At 49.5% G+C, this 18,465-nt stretch overlaps 1 protein-coding gene across 4 annotated transcripts in view; it reads left to right on the top strand.

The window, feature by feature from the left end:
• Positions 1 to 17,918, top strand: part of adamts3 (ADAM metallopeptidase with thrombospondin type 1 motif, 3) — a 190,860-nt gene extending 172,942 nt beyond the window's left edge. For all 4 annotated transcript variants that reach the window (XM_036936581.1, XM_036936583.1, XM_036936580.1 and 1 more), the window contains one exon: positions 17,343 to 17,918. In XM_036936581.1, coding sequence (XP_036792476.1) covers positions 17,343 to 17,839 — 497 coding nt within the window. In that variant the 3' untranslated portion in view covers positions 17,840 to 17,918. The remainder of the gene's footprint in view (positions 1 to 17,342) is intronic.
• The last annotated feature ends 547 nt before the right edge of the window (positions 17,919 to 18,465 follow it).

Genomic DNA, 18,465 nt, shown 5'->3' with positions numbered 1-18,465 from the left:
GAGCTGAATAACTAGGGAGGGAGGGATCGGAATAACTAGGGAGGGAGGGAGCTGAATAACTAGGGAGGGAGGGAGATGAACACCTAGGGAGGGAGCTGAATAACTAGGGAGGGAGGGATCTGAATAACTAGGGAGGGAGGGATCTGAATAACTAGGGAGGGAGGGAGCTGAATAACTAGGGAGGGATGGAGCTGAATAACTAGGGAGGGAGGGATCTGAATAACTAGGGAGGGGGGGAGCTGAATAACTAGGGAGGGAGGGAGATTAATAACTAGGGAGGGAGGGAGTTGAATAACTAGGGAGTGAGGGAGTTGAATAACTAGTTTAGGGAGTTGAAGAGCTAGTTTAGGTAGTTGAATTACTTGGGAAGTAATTGAATAGCTAGTGAGGGAGGAAGGGAGCTGAATAACTAGGGAGGGAGCTGAATAACTAGGGAGGGAGCTGAATAACTAGGGATGGAGCTGAATAACCAGGTAGGGAGGGAGCTGAATAACCAGGGAGGGAGGGAGCTGAATAACTAGGGAGGGAGGGAGCTGAATAACTAGGGAGGGAGGGAGCTGAATAACTAGGGAGGGAGGGAGCTGAATCACTAGGGAGGGAGGGAGCTGAATAACTAGGGAGGGAGGAAGCTGAATAACTAGGGAGGGAGGGATCTGAATAACTAGGGAGGGAGGGATCTGAATAACTAGGGAGGGAGGGAGCTGAATAACTAGGGAGGGAGGGATCTGAATAACTAGGGAGGGAGGGAGATGAACAACTAGGGAGGGAGGGATCTGAATAACTAGGGAGGGAGGGAGCTGAATAACTAGGGAGGGAGGGAGTTGAATAACTAGGGAGGGAGTTGAATAACTAGGGAGGGAGGGATCTGAATAACTAGGGAGGGAGGGAGCTGAATAACTAGGGAGGGAGGGATCTGAATAACTAGGGAGGGAGGGATCTGAATAACTAGGGAGGGAGGGAGATGAACAACTAGGGAGGGAGGGAGATGAACAACTAGGGAGGGAGGGATCTGAATAACTAGGGAGGTAGGGAGCTGAATAACTAGGGAGGGAGGGAGATGAATAACTAGGGAGGGAGATGAACAACTAGGGAGGGAGGGAGATGAATAACTAGGGAGGGAGATGAACAACTAGGGAGGGAGGGAGCTGAATAACTAGGGAGGGAGGGAGCTGAATAACTAGGGAGGGAGGGAGATTAATAATTAGGGAGGGAGGGAGTTGAATAACTAGGGAGGGAGTTGAATAACTAGTTTAGGGAGTTGAATAACTAGTTTAGGGAGTTGAAGATCTAGTTTAGGGAGTTGAATAACTTGGGAGGGAATTGAATAGCTAGTGAGGGAGGAAGGGAGCTGAATAACTAGGGAGGGAATTGATTAGCTAGTGAGGGAGGGAGGGAGCTGAATAACTAGGGAGGGAGGGAGCTGAATAACTAGGGAGGGAGGGAGCTGAATAACTAGGGAGGGAGGGATCGGAATAACTAGGGAGGGAGGGAGCTGAATAACTTGGGAGGGAGGGAGATTAATAACTAGGGAGGGAGGGAGCTGAATAACTAGGGAGGGAGGGAGATTAATAACTAGGGAGGGAGGGAGTTGAATAACTAGGGAGGGAGGGAGTTGAATAACTAGTTTAGGGAGTTGAAGATCTACTTTAGGGAGTTGAATAACTTGGGAGGGAATTGAATAGCTAGTGAGGGAGGAAGGGAGCTGAATAACTAGGGAGGGAATTGAATAGCTAGTGAGGGAGGGAGGGAGCTGAATAACTAGGGAGGGGGGGAGCTGAATAACTAGGGAGGGAGGGAGCTGAATAACTAGGGAGGGAGGGATCGGAATAACTAGGGAGGGAGGGAGCTGAATAACTAGGGAGGGAGGGAGATGAACACCTAGGGAGGGAGCTGAATAACTAGGGAGGGAGGGATCTGAATAACTAGAGAGGGAGGGATCTGAATAACTAGGGAGGGAGGGAGCTGAATAACTAGGGAGGGATGGAGCTGAATAACTAGGGAGGGATGGATCTGAATAACTAGGGAGGAAGGGAGCTGAATAACTAGGGAGGGAGGGATCTGAATAACTAGGGAGGGAGGGAGATGAACAACTAGGGAGGGAGGGATCTGAATAACTAGGGAGGGAGGGAGCTGAATAACTAGGGATGGAGGGAGTTGAATAACTAGGGAGGGAGTTGAATAACTAGGGAGGGAGGGATCTGAATAACTAGGGAGGGAGGGAGCTGAATAACTAGGGAGGGAGGGATCTGAATAACTAGGGAGGGAGGGAGCTGAATAACTAGGGAGGGAGGGAGATGAATAACTAGGGAGGGAGGGATCTGAATAACTAGGGAGGGAGGGATCTGAATAACTAGGGAGGGAGGGAGCTGAATAACTAGGGAGGGAGGGAGATGAACAACTAGGGAGGGAGGGAGATGAACAACTAGGGAGGGAGGGAGCTGAATAACTAGGGAGGGAGGGAGATTAATAACTAGGGAGGGAGGGAGTTGAATAACTAGGGAGGGAGTTGAATAACTAGTTTAGGGGGTTGAAGATCTAGTTTAGGGAGTTGAATAACTTGGGAGGGAATTGAATAGCTAGTGAGGGAGGAAGGGAGCTGAATAACTAGGGAGGGAATTGATTAGCTAGTGAGGGAGGGAGGGAGCTGAATAACTAGGGAGGGAGGGAGCTGAATAACTAGGGAGGGAGGGAGCTGAATAACTAGGGAGGGAGGGATCGGAATAACTAGGGAGGGAGGGAGCTGAATAACTAGGGAGGGAGGGAGATTAATAACTAGGGAGGGAGGGAGCTGAATAACTAGGGAGGGAGGGAGATTAATAACTAGGGAGGGAGGGAGTTGAATAACTAGGGAGGGAGGGAGTTGAATAACTAGTTTAGGGAGTTGAAGATCTACTTTAGGGAGTTGAATAACTTGGGAGGGAATTGAATAGCTAGTGAGGGAGGAAGGGAGCTGAATAACTAGGGAGGGAATTGAATAGCTAGTGAGGGAGGGAGGGAGCTGAATAACTAGGGAGGGGGGAGCTGAATAACTAGGGAGGGAGGGAGCTGAATAACTAGGGAGGGAGGGATCGGAATAACTAGGGAGGGAGGGAGCTGAATAACTAGGGAGGGAGGGAGATGAACACCTAGGGAGGGAGCTGAATAACTAGGGAGGGAGGGATCTGAATAACTAGGGAGGGAGGGATCTGAATAACTAGGGAGGGAGGGATCTGAATAACTAGGGAGGGAGGGAGCTGAATAACTAGGGAGGGAGGGATCTGAATAACTAGGGAGGGGGGGAGCTGAATAACTAGGGAGGGAGGGAGTTGAATAACTAGGGAGGGAGGGAGCTGAATAACTAGGGAGGGAGGGAGCTGAATAACTAGTTTAGGGAGTTGAAGATCTAGTTTAGGTAGTTGAATAACTTGGGAAGTAATTGAATAGCTAGTGAGGGAGGAAGGGAGCTTTAATAACTAGGGAGGGAGCTGAATAACTAGGGAGGGAGCTGAATAACTAGGGAGGGAGCTGAATAACTAGGGAGGGAGCTGAATAACCAGGGAGGGAGGGAGCTGAATAACTAGGGAGGGAGGGAGCTGAATAACTAGGGAGGGAGGGAGCTGAATAGGGAGGGAGGAAGCTGAATAACTAGGGAGGGAGGGATCTGAATAACTAGGGAGGGAGGGATCTGAATAACTAGGGAGGGGGGATCTGAATAACTAGGGAGGGAGGGAGCTGAATAACTAGGGAGGGAGGGAGCTGAATAACTAGGGAGGGAGTGAGATTAATAACTAGGGAGGGAGGGAGTTGAATAACTAGGGAGGGAGGGAGTTGAATAACTAGTTTAGGGAGTTGAAGATCTAGTTTAGGGAGTTGAATAACTTGGGAGGGAATTGAATAGCTAGTGAGGGAGGAAGGGAGCTGAATAACTAGGGAGGGAATTGAATAGCTAGTGAGGGAGGGAGGGAGCTGAATAACTAGGGAGGGGGGAGCTGAATAACTAGGGAGGGAGGGAGCTGAATAACTAGGGAGGGAGGGATCGGAATAACTAGGGAGGGAGGGAGCTGAATAACTAGGGAGGGAGGGAGATTAACACCTAGGGAGGGAGATGAACACCTAGGGAGGGAGGGATCTGAATAACTAGGGAGGGAGGGATCTGAATAACTAGAGAGGGAGGGAGCTGAATAACTAGGGAGGGATGGAGCTGAATAACTAGGGAGGGAGGGATCTGAATAACTAGGGAGGGAGGGAGCTGAATAACTAGGGAGGGAGGGAGATTAATAACTAGGGAGGGAGGGAGTTGAATAACTAGGGAGGGAGGGAGTTGAATAACTAGGGAGGGAGGGAGTTGAATAACTAGTTTAGGGAGTTGAAGATCTAGTTTAGGGAGTTGAATAACTTGGGAAGTAATTGAATAGCTAGTGAGGGAGGAAGGGAGCTGAATAACTAGGGAGGGAGCTGAATAGGGAGGGAGTGAACTGAATAACTAGGGAGGGAGGGATCTGAATAACTAGGGAGGGAGGGAGCTGAATAACTAGGGAGGGAGGGAGCTGAATAACTAGGGAGGGAGGGATCTGAATAACTAGGGAGGGAGGGATCTGAATAACTAGGGAGGGAGGGATCTGAATAACTAGGGAGGGAGGGATCTGAATAACTAGGGAGGGAGGGAGCTGAATAACTAGGGAGGGAGCTGAATAACTAGGGAGGGAGGGAGCTGAATAACTAGGGAGGGAGGGAGCTGAATAACTAGGGAGGGAGGGAGGGAGCTGAATAACTAGGGAGGGAGGGAGCTGAATAACTAGGGAGGGAGGGAGGGAACTGAATAACTAGGGAGGGAGGGAGGGAACTGAATAACTAGGGAGGGAGGGAGATGAACAACTAGGGAGGGAGGGAGATGAACAACTAGGGAGGGAGGGAGCTGAATAACTAGGGAGGGAGGGAGATTAATAACTAGGGAGGGAGGGTTGAATAACTAGGGAGGGAGTTGAATAACTAGTTTAGGGAGTTGAAGATCTAGTTTAGGGAGTTGAATAACTTGGGAGGGAATTGAATAGCTAGTGAGGGAGGAAGGGAGCTGAATAACTAGGGAGGGAGGGAGCTGAATAACTAGGGAGGGAGGGAGCTGAATAACTAGGGAGGGAGGGATCGGAATAACTAGGGAGGGAGGGAGCTGAATAACTAGGGAGGGAGGGAGATTAATAACTAGGGAGGGAGGGAGCTGAATAACTAGGGAGGGAGGGAGTTGAATAACTAGGGAGGGAGGGAGTTGAATAACTAGGGAGGGAGGGAGTTGAATAACTAGGGAGGGAGGGAGTTGAATAACTAGGGAGGGAGGGAGTTGAATAACTAGGGAGGGAGGGAGTTGAATAACTAGTTTAGGGAGTTGAAGATCTAGTTTAGGGAGTTGAATAACTTGGGAAGTAATTGAATAGCTAGTGAGGGAGGAAGGGAGCTGAATAACTAGGGAGGGATCTGAATAGGGAGGGAGTGAGCTGAATAACTAGGGAGGGAGGGATCTGAATAACTAGGGAGGGAGGGAGCTGAATAACTAGGGAGGGAGGGATCTGAATAACTAGGGAGGGAGGGATCTGAATAACTAGGGAGGGAGCTGAATAGCTAGGGAGGGAGGGAGATGAACAACTAGGGAGGGAGGGAGATGAATAACTAGGGAGGGAGGGAGTTGAATAACTAGGGAGTGAGGGAGCTGAATAACTAGGGAGGGAGGGAGCTGAATAACTAGTTTAGGGAGTTGAAGATCTAGTTTAGGTAGTTGAATAACTTGGGAAGTAATTGAATAGCTAGTGAGGGAGGAAGGGAGCTTTAATAACTAGGGAGGGAGCTTTAATAACTAGGGAGGGAGCTGAATAACTAGGGAGGGAGCTGAATAACTAGGGAGGGAGCTGAATAACTAGGGAGGGAGGGAGCTGAATAACTAGGGAGGGAGGGAGCTGAATAACTAGGGAGGGAGGGAGCTGAATAGGGAGGGAGGAAGCTGAATAACTAGGGAGGGAGGGATCTGAATAACTAGGGAGGGAGGGATCTGAATAACTAGGGAGGGGGGATCTGAATAACTAGGGAGGGAGAGAGCTGAATAACTAGGGAGGGAGCTGAATAGGGAGGGAGGGAGCTGAATAACTAGGGAGGGAGGGATCTGAATAACTAGGGAGGGAGGGAGCTGAATAACTAGGGAGGGAGGGATCTGAATAACTAGGGAGGGAGGGATCTGAATAACTAGGGAGGGAGGGAGCTGAATAACTAGGGAGGGAGGGAGATGCACAACTAGGGAGGGAGGGAGATGAATAACTAGGGAGGGAGGGAGCTGAATAACTAGGGAGGGAGGGAGATTAATAACTAGGGAGGGAGGGAGTTGAATAACTAGGGAGGGAGGGAGTTGAATAACTAGGGAGGGAGGGAGTTGAATAACTAGTTTAGGGAGTTGAAGATCTAGTTTAGGGAGTTGAATAACTTGGGAAGTAATTGAATAGCTAGTGAGGGAGGAAGGGAGCTGAATAACTAGGGAGGGAGCTGAATAGGGAGGGAGTGAACTGAATAACTAGGGAGGGAGGGATCTGAATAACTAGGGAGGGAGGGAGCTGAATAACTAGGGAGGGAGGGATCTGAATAACTAGGGAGGGAGGGATCTGAATAACTAGGGAGGGAGGGATCTGAATAACTAGGGAGGGAGGGATCTGAATAACTAGGGAGGGAGGGAGCTGAATAACTAGGGAGGGAGGGAGCTGAATAACTAGGGAGGGAGGGAGCTGAATAACTAGGGAGGGAGGGAGCTGAATAACTAGGGAGGGAGGGAGGGAGCTGAATAACTAGGGAGGGAGGGAGCTGAATAACTAGGGAGGGAGGGAGGGAACTGAATAACTAGGGAGGGAGGGAGGGAACTGAATAACTAGGGAGGGAGGGAGATGAACAACTAGGGAGGGAGGGAGATGAACAACTAGGGAGGGAGGGAGCTGAATAACTAGGGAGGGAGGGAGATTAATAACTAGGGAGGGAGGGTTGAATAACTAGGGAGGGAGTTGAATAACTAGTTTAGGGAGTTGAAGATCTAGTTTAGGGAGTTGAATAACTTGGGAGGGAATTGAATAGCTAGTGAGGGAGGAAGGGAGCTGAATAACTAGGGAGGGAATTGATTAGCTAGTGAGGGAGGGAGGGAGCTGAATAACTAGGGAGGGAGGGAGCTGAATAACTAGGGAGGGAGGGAGCTGAATAACTAGGGAGGGAGGGATCGGAATAACTAGGGAGGGAGGGAGCTGAATAACTAGGGAGGGAGGGAGATTAATAACTAGGGAGGGAGGGAGCTGAATAACTAGGGAGGGAGGGAGTTGAATAACTAGGGAGGGAGGGAGTTGAATAACTAGGGAGGGAGGGAGTTGAATAACTAGGGAGGGAGGGAGTTGAATAACTAGTTTAGGGAGTTGAAGATCTAGTTTAGGGAGTTGAATAACTTGGGAAGTAATTGAATAGCTAGTGAGGGAGGAAGGGAGCTGAATAACTAGGGAGGGATCTGAATAGGGAGGGAGTGAGCTGAATAACTAGGGAGGGAGGGATCTGAATAACTAGGGAGGGAGGGAGCTGAATAACTAGGGAGGGAGGGATCTGAATAACTAGGGAGGGAGGGATCTGAATAACTAGGGAGGGAGCTGAATAGCTAGGGAGGGAGGGAGATGAACAACTAGGGAGGGAGGGAGATGAATAACTAGGGAGGGAGGGAGTTGAATAACTAGGGAGGGAGGGAGCTGAATAACTAGGGAGGGAGGGAGCTGAATAACTAGTTTAGGGAGTTGAAGATCTAGTTTAGGTAGTTGAATAACTTGGGAAGTAATTGAATAGCTAGTGAGGGAGGAAGGGAGCTTTAATAACTAGGGAGGGAGCTTTAATAACTAGGGAGGGAGCTGAATAACTAGGGAGGGAGCTGAATAACTAGGGAGGGAGCTGAATAACTAGGGAGGGAGGGAGCTGAATAACTAGGGAGGGAGGGAGCTGAATAACTAGGGAGGGAGGGAGCTGAATAGGGAGGGAGGAAGCTGAATAACTAGGGAGGGAGGGATCTGAATAACTAGGGAGGGAGGGATCTGAATAACTAGGGAGGGGGGATCTGAATAACTAGGGAGGGAGAGAGCTGAATAACTAGGGAGGGAGCTGAATAGGGAGGGAGGGAGCTGAATAACTAGGGAGGGAGGGATCTGAATAACTAGGGAGGGAGGGAGCTGAATAACTAGGGAGGGAGGGATCTGAATAACTAGGGAGGGAGGGATCTGAATAACTAGGGAGGGAGGGAGCTGAATAACTAGGGAGGGAGGGAGATGCACAACTAGGGAGGGAGGGAGATGAATAACTAGGGAGGGAGGGAGCTGAATAACTAGGGAGGGAGGGAGATTAATAACTAGGGAGGGAGGGAGTTGAATAACTAGGGAGGGAGGGAGTTGAATAACTAGGGAGGGAGGGAGTTGAATAACTAGTTTAGGGAGTTGAAGATCTAGTTTAGGGAGTTGAATAACTTGGGAAGTAATTGAATAGCTAGTGAGGGAGGAAGGGAGCTGAATAACTAGGGAGGGATCTGAATAGGGAGGGAGTGAGCTGAATAACTAGGGAGGGAGGGATCTGAATAACTAGGGAGGGAGGGAGCTGAATAACTAGGGAGGGAGGGATCTGAATAACTAGGGAGGGAGGGATCTGAATAACTAGGGAGGGAGCTGAATAACTAGGGAGGAAGGGAGATGAACAACTAGGGAGGGAGGGAGATGAATAACTAGGGAGGGAGGGAGCTGAATAACTAGGGAGGGAGGGAGATTAATAACTAGGGAGGGAAGGAGTTGAATAACTAGTTTAGGGAGTTGAAGATCTAGTTTAGGGAGTTGAATAACTTGGGAGGGAATTGAATAGCTAGTGAGGGAGGAAGGGAGCTGAAGAACTAGGGAGGGAATTGAATAGCTAGTGAGGGAGGGAGGGAGCTGAATAACTAGGGAGGGAGGGATCTGAATAACTAGGGAGGGAGGGATCTGAATAACTAGGGAGGGAGGGATCTGAATAACTAGGGAGGGAGGGATCTGAATAACTAGGGAGGGAGCTGAATAACTAGGGAGGGAGGGAGATGAACAACTAGGGAGGGAGGGAGATGAATAACTAGGGAGGGAGGGAGCTGAATAACTAGGGAGGGAGGGAGATTAATAACTAGGGAGGGAGGGAGTTGAAGATCTACTTTAGGGAGTTGAATAACTTGGGAGGGAATTGAATAGCTAGTGAGGGAGGAAGGGAGCTGAATAACTAGGGAGGGAATTGAATAGCTAGTGAGGGAGGGAGGGAGCTGAATAACTAGGGAGGGGGGAGCTGAATAACTAGGGAGGGAGGGAGCCGAATAACTAGGGAGGGAGGGATCGGAATAACTAGGGAGGGAGGGAGCTGAATAACTAGGGAGGGAGGGAGATGAACACCTAGGGAGGGATCTGAATAACTAGGGAGGGAGGGATCTGAATAACTAGGGAGGGAGGGATCTGAATAACTAGGGAGGGAGGGAGCTGAATAACTAGGGAGGGAGGGATCTGAATAACTAGGGAGGGGGGGAGCTGAATAACTAGGGAGGGAGGGAGCTGAATAACTAGGGAGGGAGGGAGCTGAATAACTAGGGAGGGAGGGAGCTGAATAACTAGTTTAGGGAGTTGAAGATCTAGTTTAGGTAGTTGAATAACTTGGGAAGTAATTGAATAGCTAGTGAGGGAGGAAGGGAGCTTTAATAACTAGGGAGGGAGCTGAATAACTAGGGAGGGAGCTGAATAACTAGGGAGGGAGCTGAATAACTAGGGAGGGAGCTGAATAACCAGGGAGGGAGGGAGCTGAATAACTAGGGAGGGAGGGAGCTGAATAACTAGGGAGGGAGGGAGCTGAATAACTAGGGAGGGAGGGAGCTGAATAACTAGGGAGGGAGGGATCTGAATAACTAGGGAGGGAGGGATCTGAATAACTAGGGAGGGAGGGATCTGAATAACTAGGGAGGGGGGGATCTGAATAACTAGGGAGGGAGAGAGCTGAATAACTAGGGAGGGAGCTGAATAGGGAGGGAGGGAGCTGAATAACTAGGGAGGGAGGGATCTGAATAACTAGGGAGGGAGGGAGCTGAATAACTAGGGAGGGAGGGATCTGAATAACTAGGGAGGGAGGGATCTGAATAACTAGGGAGGGAGGGAGCTGAATAACTAGGGAGGGAGGGAGATGCACAACTAGGGAGGGAGGGAGATGAATAACTAGGGAGGGAGGGAGCTGAATAACTAGGGAGGGAGGGAGATTAATAACTAGGGAGGGAGGGAGTTGAATAACTAGGGAGGGAGGGAGTTGAATAACTAGGGAGGGAGGGAGTTGAATAACTAGTTTAGGGAGTTGAAGATCTAGTTTAGGGAGTTGAATAACTTGGGAAGTAATTGAATAGCTAGTGAGGGAGGAAGGGAGCTGAATAACTAGGGAGGGATCTGAATAGGGAGGGAGTGAGCTGAATAACTAGGGAGGGAGGGATCTGAATAACTAGGGAGGGAGGGAGCTGAATAACTAGGGAGGGAGGGATCTGAATAACTAGGGAGGGAGGGATCTGAATAACTAGGGAGGGAGCTGAATAACTAGGGAGGGAGGGAGATGAACAACTAGGGAGGGAGGGAGATGAATAACTAGGGAGGGAGGGAGCTGAATAACTAGGGAGGGAGGGAGATTAATAACTAGGGAGGGAGGGAGTTGAATAACTAGTTTAGGGAGTTGAAGATCTAGTTTAGGGAGTTGAATAACTTGGGAGGGAATTGAATAGCTAGTGAGGGAGGAAGGGAGCTGAAGAACTAGGGAGGGAATTGAATAGCTAGTGAGGGAGGGAGGGAGCTGAATAACTAGGGAGGGAGGGAGCTGAATAACTAGGGAGGGAGGGAGCTGAATAACTAGGGAGGGAGGGATCGGAATAACTAGGGAGGGAGGGAGCTGAATAACTAGGGAGGGAGGGAGATGAACACCTAGGGAGGGAGCTGAATAACTAGGGAGGGAGGGATCTGAATAACTAGGGAGGGAGGGATCTGAATAACTAGGGAGGGAGTGAGCTGAATAACTAGGGAGGGATGGAGCTGAATAACTAGGGAGGGAGGGATCTGAATAACTAGAGAGGGAGGGAGCTGAATAACTAGGGAGGGAGGGAGATTAATAACTAGGGAGGGAGGGAGTTGAATAACTAGGGAGGGAGGGAGTTGAATAACTAGTTTAGGGAGTTGAAGATCTAGTTTAGGGAGTTGAATAACTTGGGAAGTAATTGAATAGCTAGTGAGGGAGGAAGGGAGCTGAATAACTAAGGACGGAGGGAGCTGAATTACTAGGGAGGGAGGGAAGTGAATTTTTTTTTATTGTATTTTTTATTATACCTTTATTTAACTAGGCAAGTCAGTTTAGAACAAATTCTTATTTTCAATTTCGGCCTAGGAACAGTGGGTTAACTGCCTTGTTCAGGGGCAGAACGACAGATTTTTACCTTGATTTTTACCTACCTAGTTATTGAACTCCCACCCCTGTGAATAACTAGGGAGGGTGCTGAATAACGTGTGAGGGAATTGAATAACTAGGGAGGGAGGGAGGGTGGGAGCTGAATAACTAGGGAGGGAGTTAAATAACTTGGGATGGAGGGAGTTGAATAACTTGGGAGGGAGGGAGTTGAATAACTTGGGAGGGAGGGAGTTGAATAACTTGGGAGGGAGGGAGTTGAATAACTTGGGAGGGAGGGAGCTGAATAACCAGGGAGGGAGCTGAATATCTTGGGAGGGAGGGAGCTGAATAACTCGGGAGGGAGGGAGCTGAATAACTCGGGAGGGAGGGAGCTGAATAACTAGGGAGGGAGGGAGCTGAATAACTAGGGAGGGAGGGAGCTGAATAACTAGGGAGGGAGGGAGCTGAATAACTAGGGAGGGAGGGAGCTGAATAACTAGGGAGGGAGGGAGCTGAATAACTAGGGAGGGAGGGAGGGAGCTGAATAACTAGGGAGGGAGGGAGGGAGCTGAATAACTAGGGAGGGAGGGAGTTGAATAACTAGGGAGGGAGGGAGCTGAATAACTAGGGAGGGAGGGAGCTGAATAACTAGGGAGGGAGAGAGTAGAATAACTAGGGAGGGAGTTGAATAACTAGGGATGCAGGCAGGGAGTTGAATAACTAGGGAGGGAGCTGAATATCTTGGGAGGGAGGGAGCTGAATAACTAGGGAGGGAGGGAGTTGAATAACTAGAGAGGGAGGGAGCTGAATGACTAGGGAGGGAGGGAGCTGAATAACTAGGGAGGGAGGGAGCTGAATAACTAGGGAGGGAGGGAGCTGAATAACTAGGGAGGGAGGGAGCTGAATAACTAGGGAGGGAGGGAGCTGAATAACTAGGGAGGGAGGGAGCTGAATAACTAGGGAGGGAGGGAGGGAACTGAATAACTAGGGAGGGAGGGAGGGAACTGAATAACTAGGGAGGGAGGGAGCTGAATAACTAGGGAGGGAGGGAGTTGAATAACTAGGGAGGGAGGGAGCTGAATAACTAGGGACGGAGAGAGTAGAATAACCAGGGAGGGAGTTGAATAACTAGGGATGCAGGCAGGGAGTTGAATAACTAGGGAGGGAGGGAGCTGAATAACTAGGGAGGGAGGGAGTTGAATAACTAGGGAGGGAGGGAGCTGAATAACTAGGGAGGGAGGGAGCTGAATAACTAGGGAGGGAGAGAGTAGAATAACTAGGGAGGGAGTTGAATAACTAGGGATGCAGGCAGGGAGTTGAATAACTAGGGATGGAGCTGAATATCTTGGGAGGGAGGGAGCTGAATAACTTGGGAGGGAGGGAGCTGAATAACTAGGGAGGGAGGGAGTTGAATAACTAGAGAGGGAGGGAGCTGAATAACTAGGGAGGGAGGGAGCTGAATAACTAGGGAGGGAGGGAGTTGAATAACTAGGGAGGGAGGGATCTGAATAACTAGGGAGGGAGGGAGGGATCTGAATAACTAGGGAGGGAGGGAGGGAGCTGAATAACTAGGGAGGGAGGGAGCTGAATAACTAGGGAGGGAGGGAGCTGAATAACTAGGGAGGGAGGGAGCTGAATAGGGAGGGAGGAAGCTGAATAACTAGGGAGGGAGGGATCTGAATAACTAGGGAGGGAGGGATCTGAATAACTAGGGAGGGGGGGATCTGAATAACTAGGGAGGGAGAGAGCTGAATAACTAGGGAGGGAGCTGAATAGGGAGGGAGGGAGCTGAATAACTAGGGAGGGAGGGATCTGAATAACTAGGGAGGGAGGGAGCTGAATAACTAGGGAGGGAGGGATCTGAATAACTAGGGAGGGAGGGATCTGAATAACTAGGGAGGGAGGGAGCTGAATAACTAGGGAGGGAGGGAGATGCACAACTAGGGAGGGAGGGAGATGAATAACTAGGGAGGGAGGGAGCTGAATAACTAGGGAGGGAGGGAGCTGAATAACTAGGGAGGGAGGGAGATTAATAACTAGGGAGGGAGGGAGTTGAATAACTAGGGAGGGAGGGAGTTGAATAACTAGGGAGGGAGGGAGTTGAATAACTAGTTTAGGGAGTTGAAGATCTAGTTTAGGGAGTTTAATAACTTGGGAAGTAATTGAATAGCTAGTGAGGGAGGAAGGGAGCTGAATAACTAGGGAGGGATCTGAATAGGGAGGGAGTGAGCTGAATAACTAGGGAGGGAGGGATCTGAATAACTAGGGAGGGAGGGAGCTGAATAACTAGGGAGGGAGGGATCTGAATAACTAGGGAGGGAGGGAGCTGAATAACTAGGGAGGGAGGGATCTGAATAACTAGGGAGGGAGGGATCTGAATAACTAGGGAGGGAGCTGAATAACTAGGGAGGGAGGGAGATGAACAACTAGGGAGGGAGGGAGATGAATAACTAGGGAGGGAGGGAGCTGAATAACTAGGGAGGGAGGGAGATTAATAACTAGGGAGGGAGGGAGTTGAATAACTAGTTTAGGGAGTTGAAGATCTAGTTTAGGGAGTTGAATAACTTGGGAGGGAATTGAATAGCTAGTGAGGGAGGAAGGGAGCTGAAGAACTAGGGAGGGAATTGAATAGCTAGTGAGGGAGGGAGGGAGCTGAATAACTAGGGAGGGAGGGAGCTGAATAACTAGGGAGGGAGGGAGCTGAATAACTAGGGAGGGAGGGATCGGAATAACTAGGGAGGGAGGGAGCTGAATAACTAGGGAGGGAGGGAGATGAACACCTAGGGAGGGAGCTGAATAACTAGGGAGGGAGGGATCTGAATAACTAGGGAGGGAGGGATCTGAATAACTAGGGAGGGAGTGAGCTGAATAACTAGGGAGGGATGGAGCTGAATAACTAGGGAGGGAGGGATCTGAATAACTAGAGAGGGAGGGAGCTGAATAACTAGGGAGGGAGGGAGATTAATAACTAGGGAGGGAGGGAGTTGAATAACTAGGGAGGGAGGGAGTTGAATAACTAGTTTAGGGAGTTGAAGATCTAGTTTAGGGAGTTGAATAACTTGGGAAGTAATTGAATAGCTAGTGAGGGAGGAAGGGAGCTGAATAACTAAGGACGGAGGGAGCTGAATTACTAGGGAGGGAGGGAAGTGAATTTTTTTTATTGTATTTTTTATTATACCTTTATTTAACTAGGCAAGTCAGTTTAGAACAAATTCTTATTTTCAATTTCGGCCTAGGAACAGTGGGTTAACTGCCTTGTTCAGGGGCAGAACGACAGATTTTTACCTTGATTTTTACCTACCTAGTTATTGAACTCCCACCCCTGTGAATAACTAGGGAGGGTGCTGAATAACGTGTGAGGGAATTGAATAACTAGGGAGGGAGGGAGGGTGGGAGCTGAATAACTAGGGAGGGAGTTAAATAACTTGGGATGGAGGGAGTTGAATAACTTGGGAGGGAGGGAGTTGAATAACTTGGGAGGGAGGGAGTTGAATAACTTGGGAGGGAGGGAGTTGAATAACTTGGGAGGGAGGGAGTTGAATAACTTGGGAGGGAGGGAGCTGAATAACCAGGGAGGGAGCTGAATAACTCGGGAGGGAGGGAGCTGAATAACTCGGGAGGGAGGGAGCTGAATAACTAGGGAGGGAGGGAGCTGAATAACTAGGGAGGGAGGGAGTTGAATAACTAGGGAGGGAGGGAGCTGAATAACTAGGGAGGGAGGGAGCTGAATAACTAGGGAGGGAGGGAGGGAGCTGAATAACTAGGGAGGGAGGGAGGGAGCTGAATAACTAGGGAGGGAGGGAGCTGAATAACTAGGGAGGGAGGGAGTTGAATAACTAGGGAGGGAGGGAGCTGAATAACTAGGGAGGGAGGGAGCTGAATAACTAGGGAGGGAGAGAGTAGAATAACTAGGGAGGGAGTTGAATAACTAGGGATGCAGGCAGGGAGTTGAATAACTAGGGAGGGAGCTGAATATCTTGGGAGGGAGGGAGCTGAATAACTAGGGAGGGAGGGAGTTGAATAACTAGGGAGGGAGGGAGTTGAATAACTAGAGAGGGAGGGAGCTGAATGACTAGGGAGGGAGGGAGCTGAATAACTAGGGAGGGAGGGAGCTGAATAACTAGGGAGGGAGGGAGTTGAATAACTAGGGAGGGAGGGAGCTGAATAACTAGGGAGGGAGGGAGCTGAATAACTAGGGAGGGAGGGAGCTGAATAACTAGGGAGGGAGGGAGGGAACTGAATAACTAGGGAGGGAGGGAGCTGAATAACTAGGGAGGGAGGGAGTTGAATAACTAGGGACGGAGAGAGTAGAATAACCAGGGAGGGAGTTGAATAACTAGGGATGCAGGCAGGGAGTTGAATAACTAGGGAGGGAGGGAGCTGAATAACTAGGGAGGGAGGGAGTTGAATAACTAGGGAGGGAGGGAGCTGAATAACTAGGGAGGGAGGGAGCTGAATAACTAGGGAGGGAGAGAGTAGAATAACTAGGGAGGGAGTTGAATAACTAGGGATGCAGGCAGGGAGTTGAATAACTAGGGAGGGAGCTGAATATCTTGGGAGGGAGGGAGCTGAATAACTTGGGAGGGAGGGAGCTGAATAACTAGGGAGGGAGGGAGTTGAATAACTAGAGAGGGAGGGAGCTGAATAACTAGGGAGGGAGGGAGCTGAATAACTAGGGAGGGAGGGAGTTGAATAACTAGGGAGGGAGGGAGCTGAATAACTAGGGAGGGAGGGAGGGAGCTGAATAACTAGGGAGGGAGGGAGGGAGCTGAATAACTAGGGAGGGAGGGAGGGAGCTGAATAACTAGGGAGGGAGGGAGCTGAATAACTAGGGAGGGAGGGAGCTGAATAACTAGGGAGGGAGGGAGCTGAATAACTAGGGAGGGAGGGAGGGAGCTGAATAACTAGGGAGGGAGGGAGGGAGCTGAATAACTAGGGAGGGAGGGAGGGAGCTGAATAACTAGGGAGGGAGGGAGGGAGCTGAATAACTAGGGAGGGAGGGATCTGAATAACTAGGGAGGGAGGGATCTGAATAACTAGGGAGGGAGGGATCTGAATAACTAGGGAGGGAGGGAGCTGAATAACTAGGGAGGGAGGGAGATGAACAACTAGGGAGGGAGGGAGATGAATAACTAGGGAGGGAGGGAGCTGAATAACTAGGGAGGGAGGGAGATTAATAACTAGGGAGGGAGGGAGTTGAATAACTAGGGAGGGAGGGAGTTGAATAACTTGTTTAGGGAGTTGAAGATCTAGTTTAGGGAGTTGAATAACTTGGGAGGGAATTGAATAGCTAGTGACGGAGGAAGGGAGCTGAAGAACTAGGGAGGGAATTGAATAGCTAGTGAGGGAGGGAGGGAGCTGAATAACTAGGGAGGGAGGGAGCTGAATAACTAGGGAGGGAGGGAGCTGAATAACTAGGGAGGGAGGGAGGGAGCTGAATAACTAGGGAGGGAGGGAGGGAGCTGAATAACTAGGGAGGGAGGGAGTTGAATAACTAGGGAGGGAGGGAGCTGAATAACTAGGGACGGAGAGAGTAGAATAACCAGGGAGGGAGTTGAATAACTAGGGATGCAGGCAGGGAGTTGAATAACTATTGCAGACATTAATTAGCCTATTTCCACAGCATTCAGCAGAGGGAGGCTGTAAATCCACTGCTTTATTCAGACTAAAGACAATGACAGATTGGGGGATTACACCAAACTGATGAGATTTTCACAAATATAGTATAAGGAGATATCCCCTAACCTTTAACTGCTTTTCACCGTGGTGGTTCACTGTGTACTGGACCAAGCAGATAATGACACGAAAGTACAGATGTGTGAATCTATGATAAAAGAGAATGTTTTCATTACCATGTCAAATCTTTTGAATATCCTCTGTTTTAAAGGCCTGATATTATGTTTGTGTTTCAGATGAGCCGTGTAACGGGGATAAATCTATATTCTGTCAGATGGAGGTCCTGGTGAGATACTGCTCTATCCCGGGATACAATAAACTGTGTTGTGACTCGTGTAGCAGACGCAGAGGAACCCTGTCCCCCCTCCTAGTAGAAGCCGCCGAGATGGACCAGGAAGTACGCTTTGCCGCCGCCTCCCAGCTCCTGGAGACTCAGTCACTCAATGGGACGCGTGATTTGTCTCTTCGCTCCCTACTGACCCCCCATGGATCCTCAACGCTATGCCCCAGTATCAGACACGCCCACAAGGTCCCACCCAGGAAAAGCTCCTTCCACCGCAGGGTTCCATCCCCCAGTAGCCTCGCTGTCAGGAACCTATCCATCATGATGTCATCACTTACTGCCAGTGGCGCGGTTCAGTCAGATGCCACGGAGGGTCAAAGCACGGACACGTTGAGGAAGAGCCGGTTGCTCAGGGAGACAAAGGTGGCTCTAACGGAGACGGAGAGATGAAGTGGGATCGTTCCTCCTCTGGACTCCATGCAGATATCACTCCACCCTGCCTTTCTCACCTCACTACATCACCGGGAGGGAGGGCGGGAGGGAGGGAGGGAGGGAAGGAAGGAGAAGTGCTGGTTCACTTTCGTGTTAGAGACCCCCTAAGCAGCAGTGACAGGTTGTTTGAGTTGAAACCCACCATATACAGTATCACCAGAGCAGTTGGACTGAAGCCCCAGTCATGTTACAACGTTACTCTTAGGAAATTGTTCTAGTTGTATAGAATTTCAATATCCAGCTATTTTTGTTTTACTGGCGCTCTCTTATTTCTAAAAGTCACTGTAAAAACTATATAATATACAGTACATATATTAAACATTGTTAAAATGTCAGTATTATTATAACGAAGGCAAGATGACTCTGTCACAGGTTAAATCACCTTTTGGTTCCTAAACTACAGGCCCACAGACATACTAACATCTCCAGACCCATATGCAGATATTCCAGAACCATATGCAGATATTCCAGAACCATATGCAGATATTCCAGAACCACATGCAGATATTCCAGAACCATAATATGAAATGTCAGGTGGTGTATTATTTGTTCCCTACAGTACTCGGCTACAGGCTGTTGTAGCA

This window comes from Oncorhynchus mykiss, chromosome 11 (assembly GCF_013265735.2).
Source record: "Oncorhynchus mykiss isolate Arlee chromosome 11, USDA_OmykA_1.1, whole genome shotgun sequence".
Classification (NCBI taxonomy): domain Eukaryota; kingdom Metazoa; phylum Chordata; class Actinopteri; order Salmoniformes; family Salmonidae; genus Oncorhynchus; species Oncorhynchus mykiss.
Note: the sequence above shows the minus strand (reverse complement) of the source record. Positions and strands in the feature narration are given on the sequence as shown.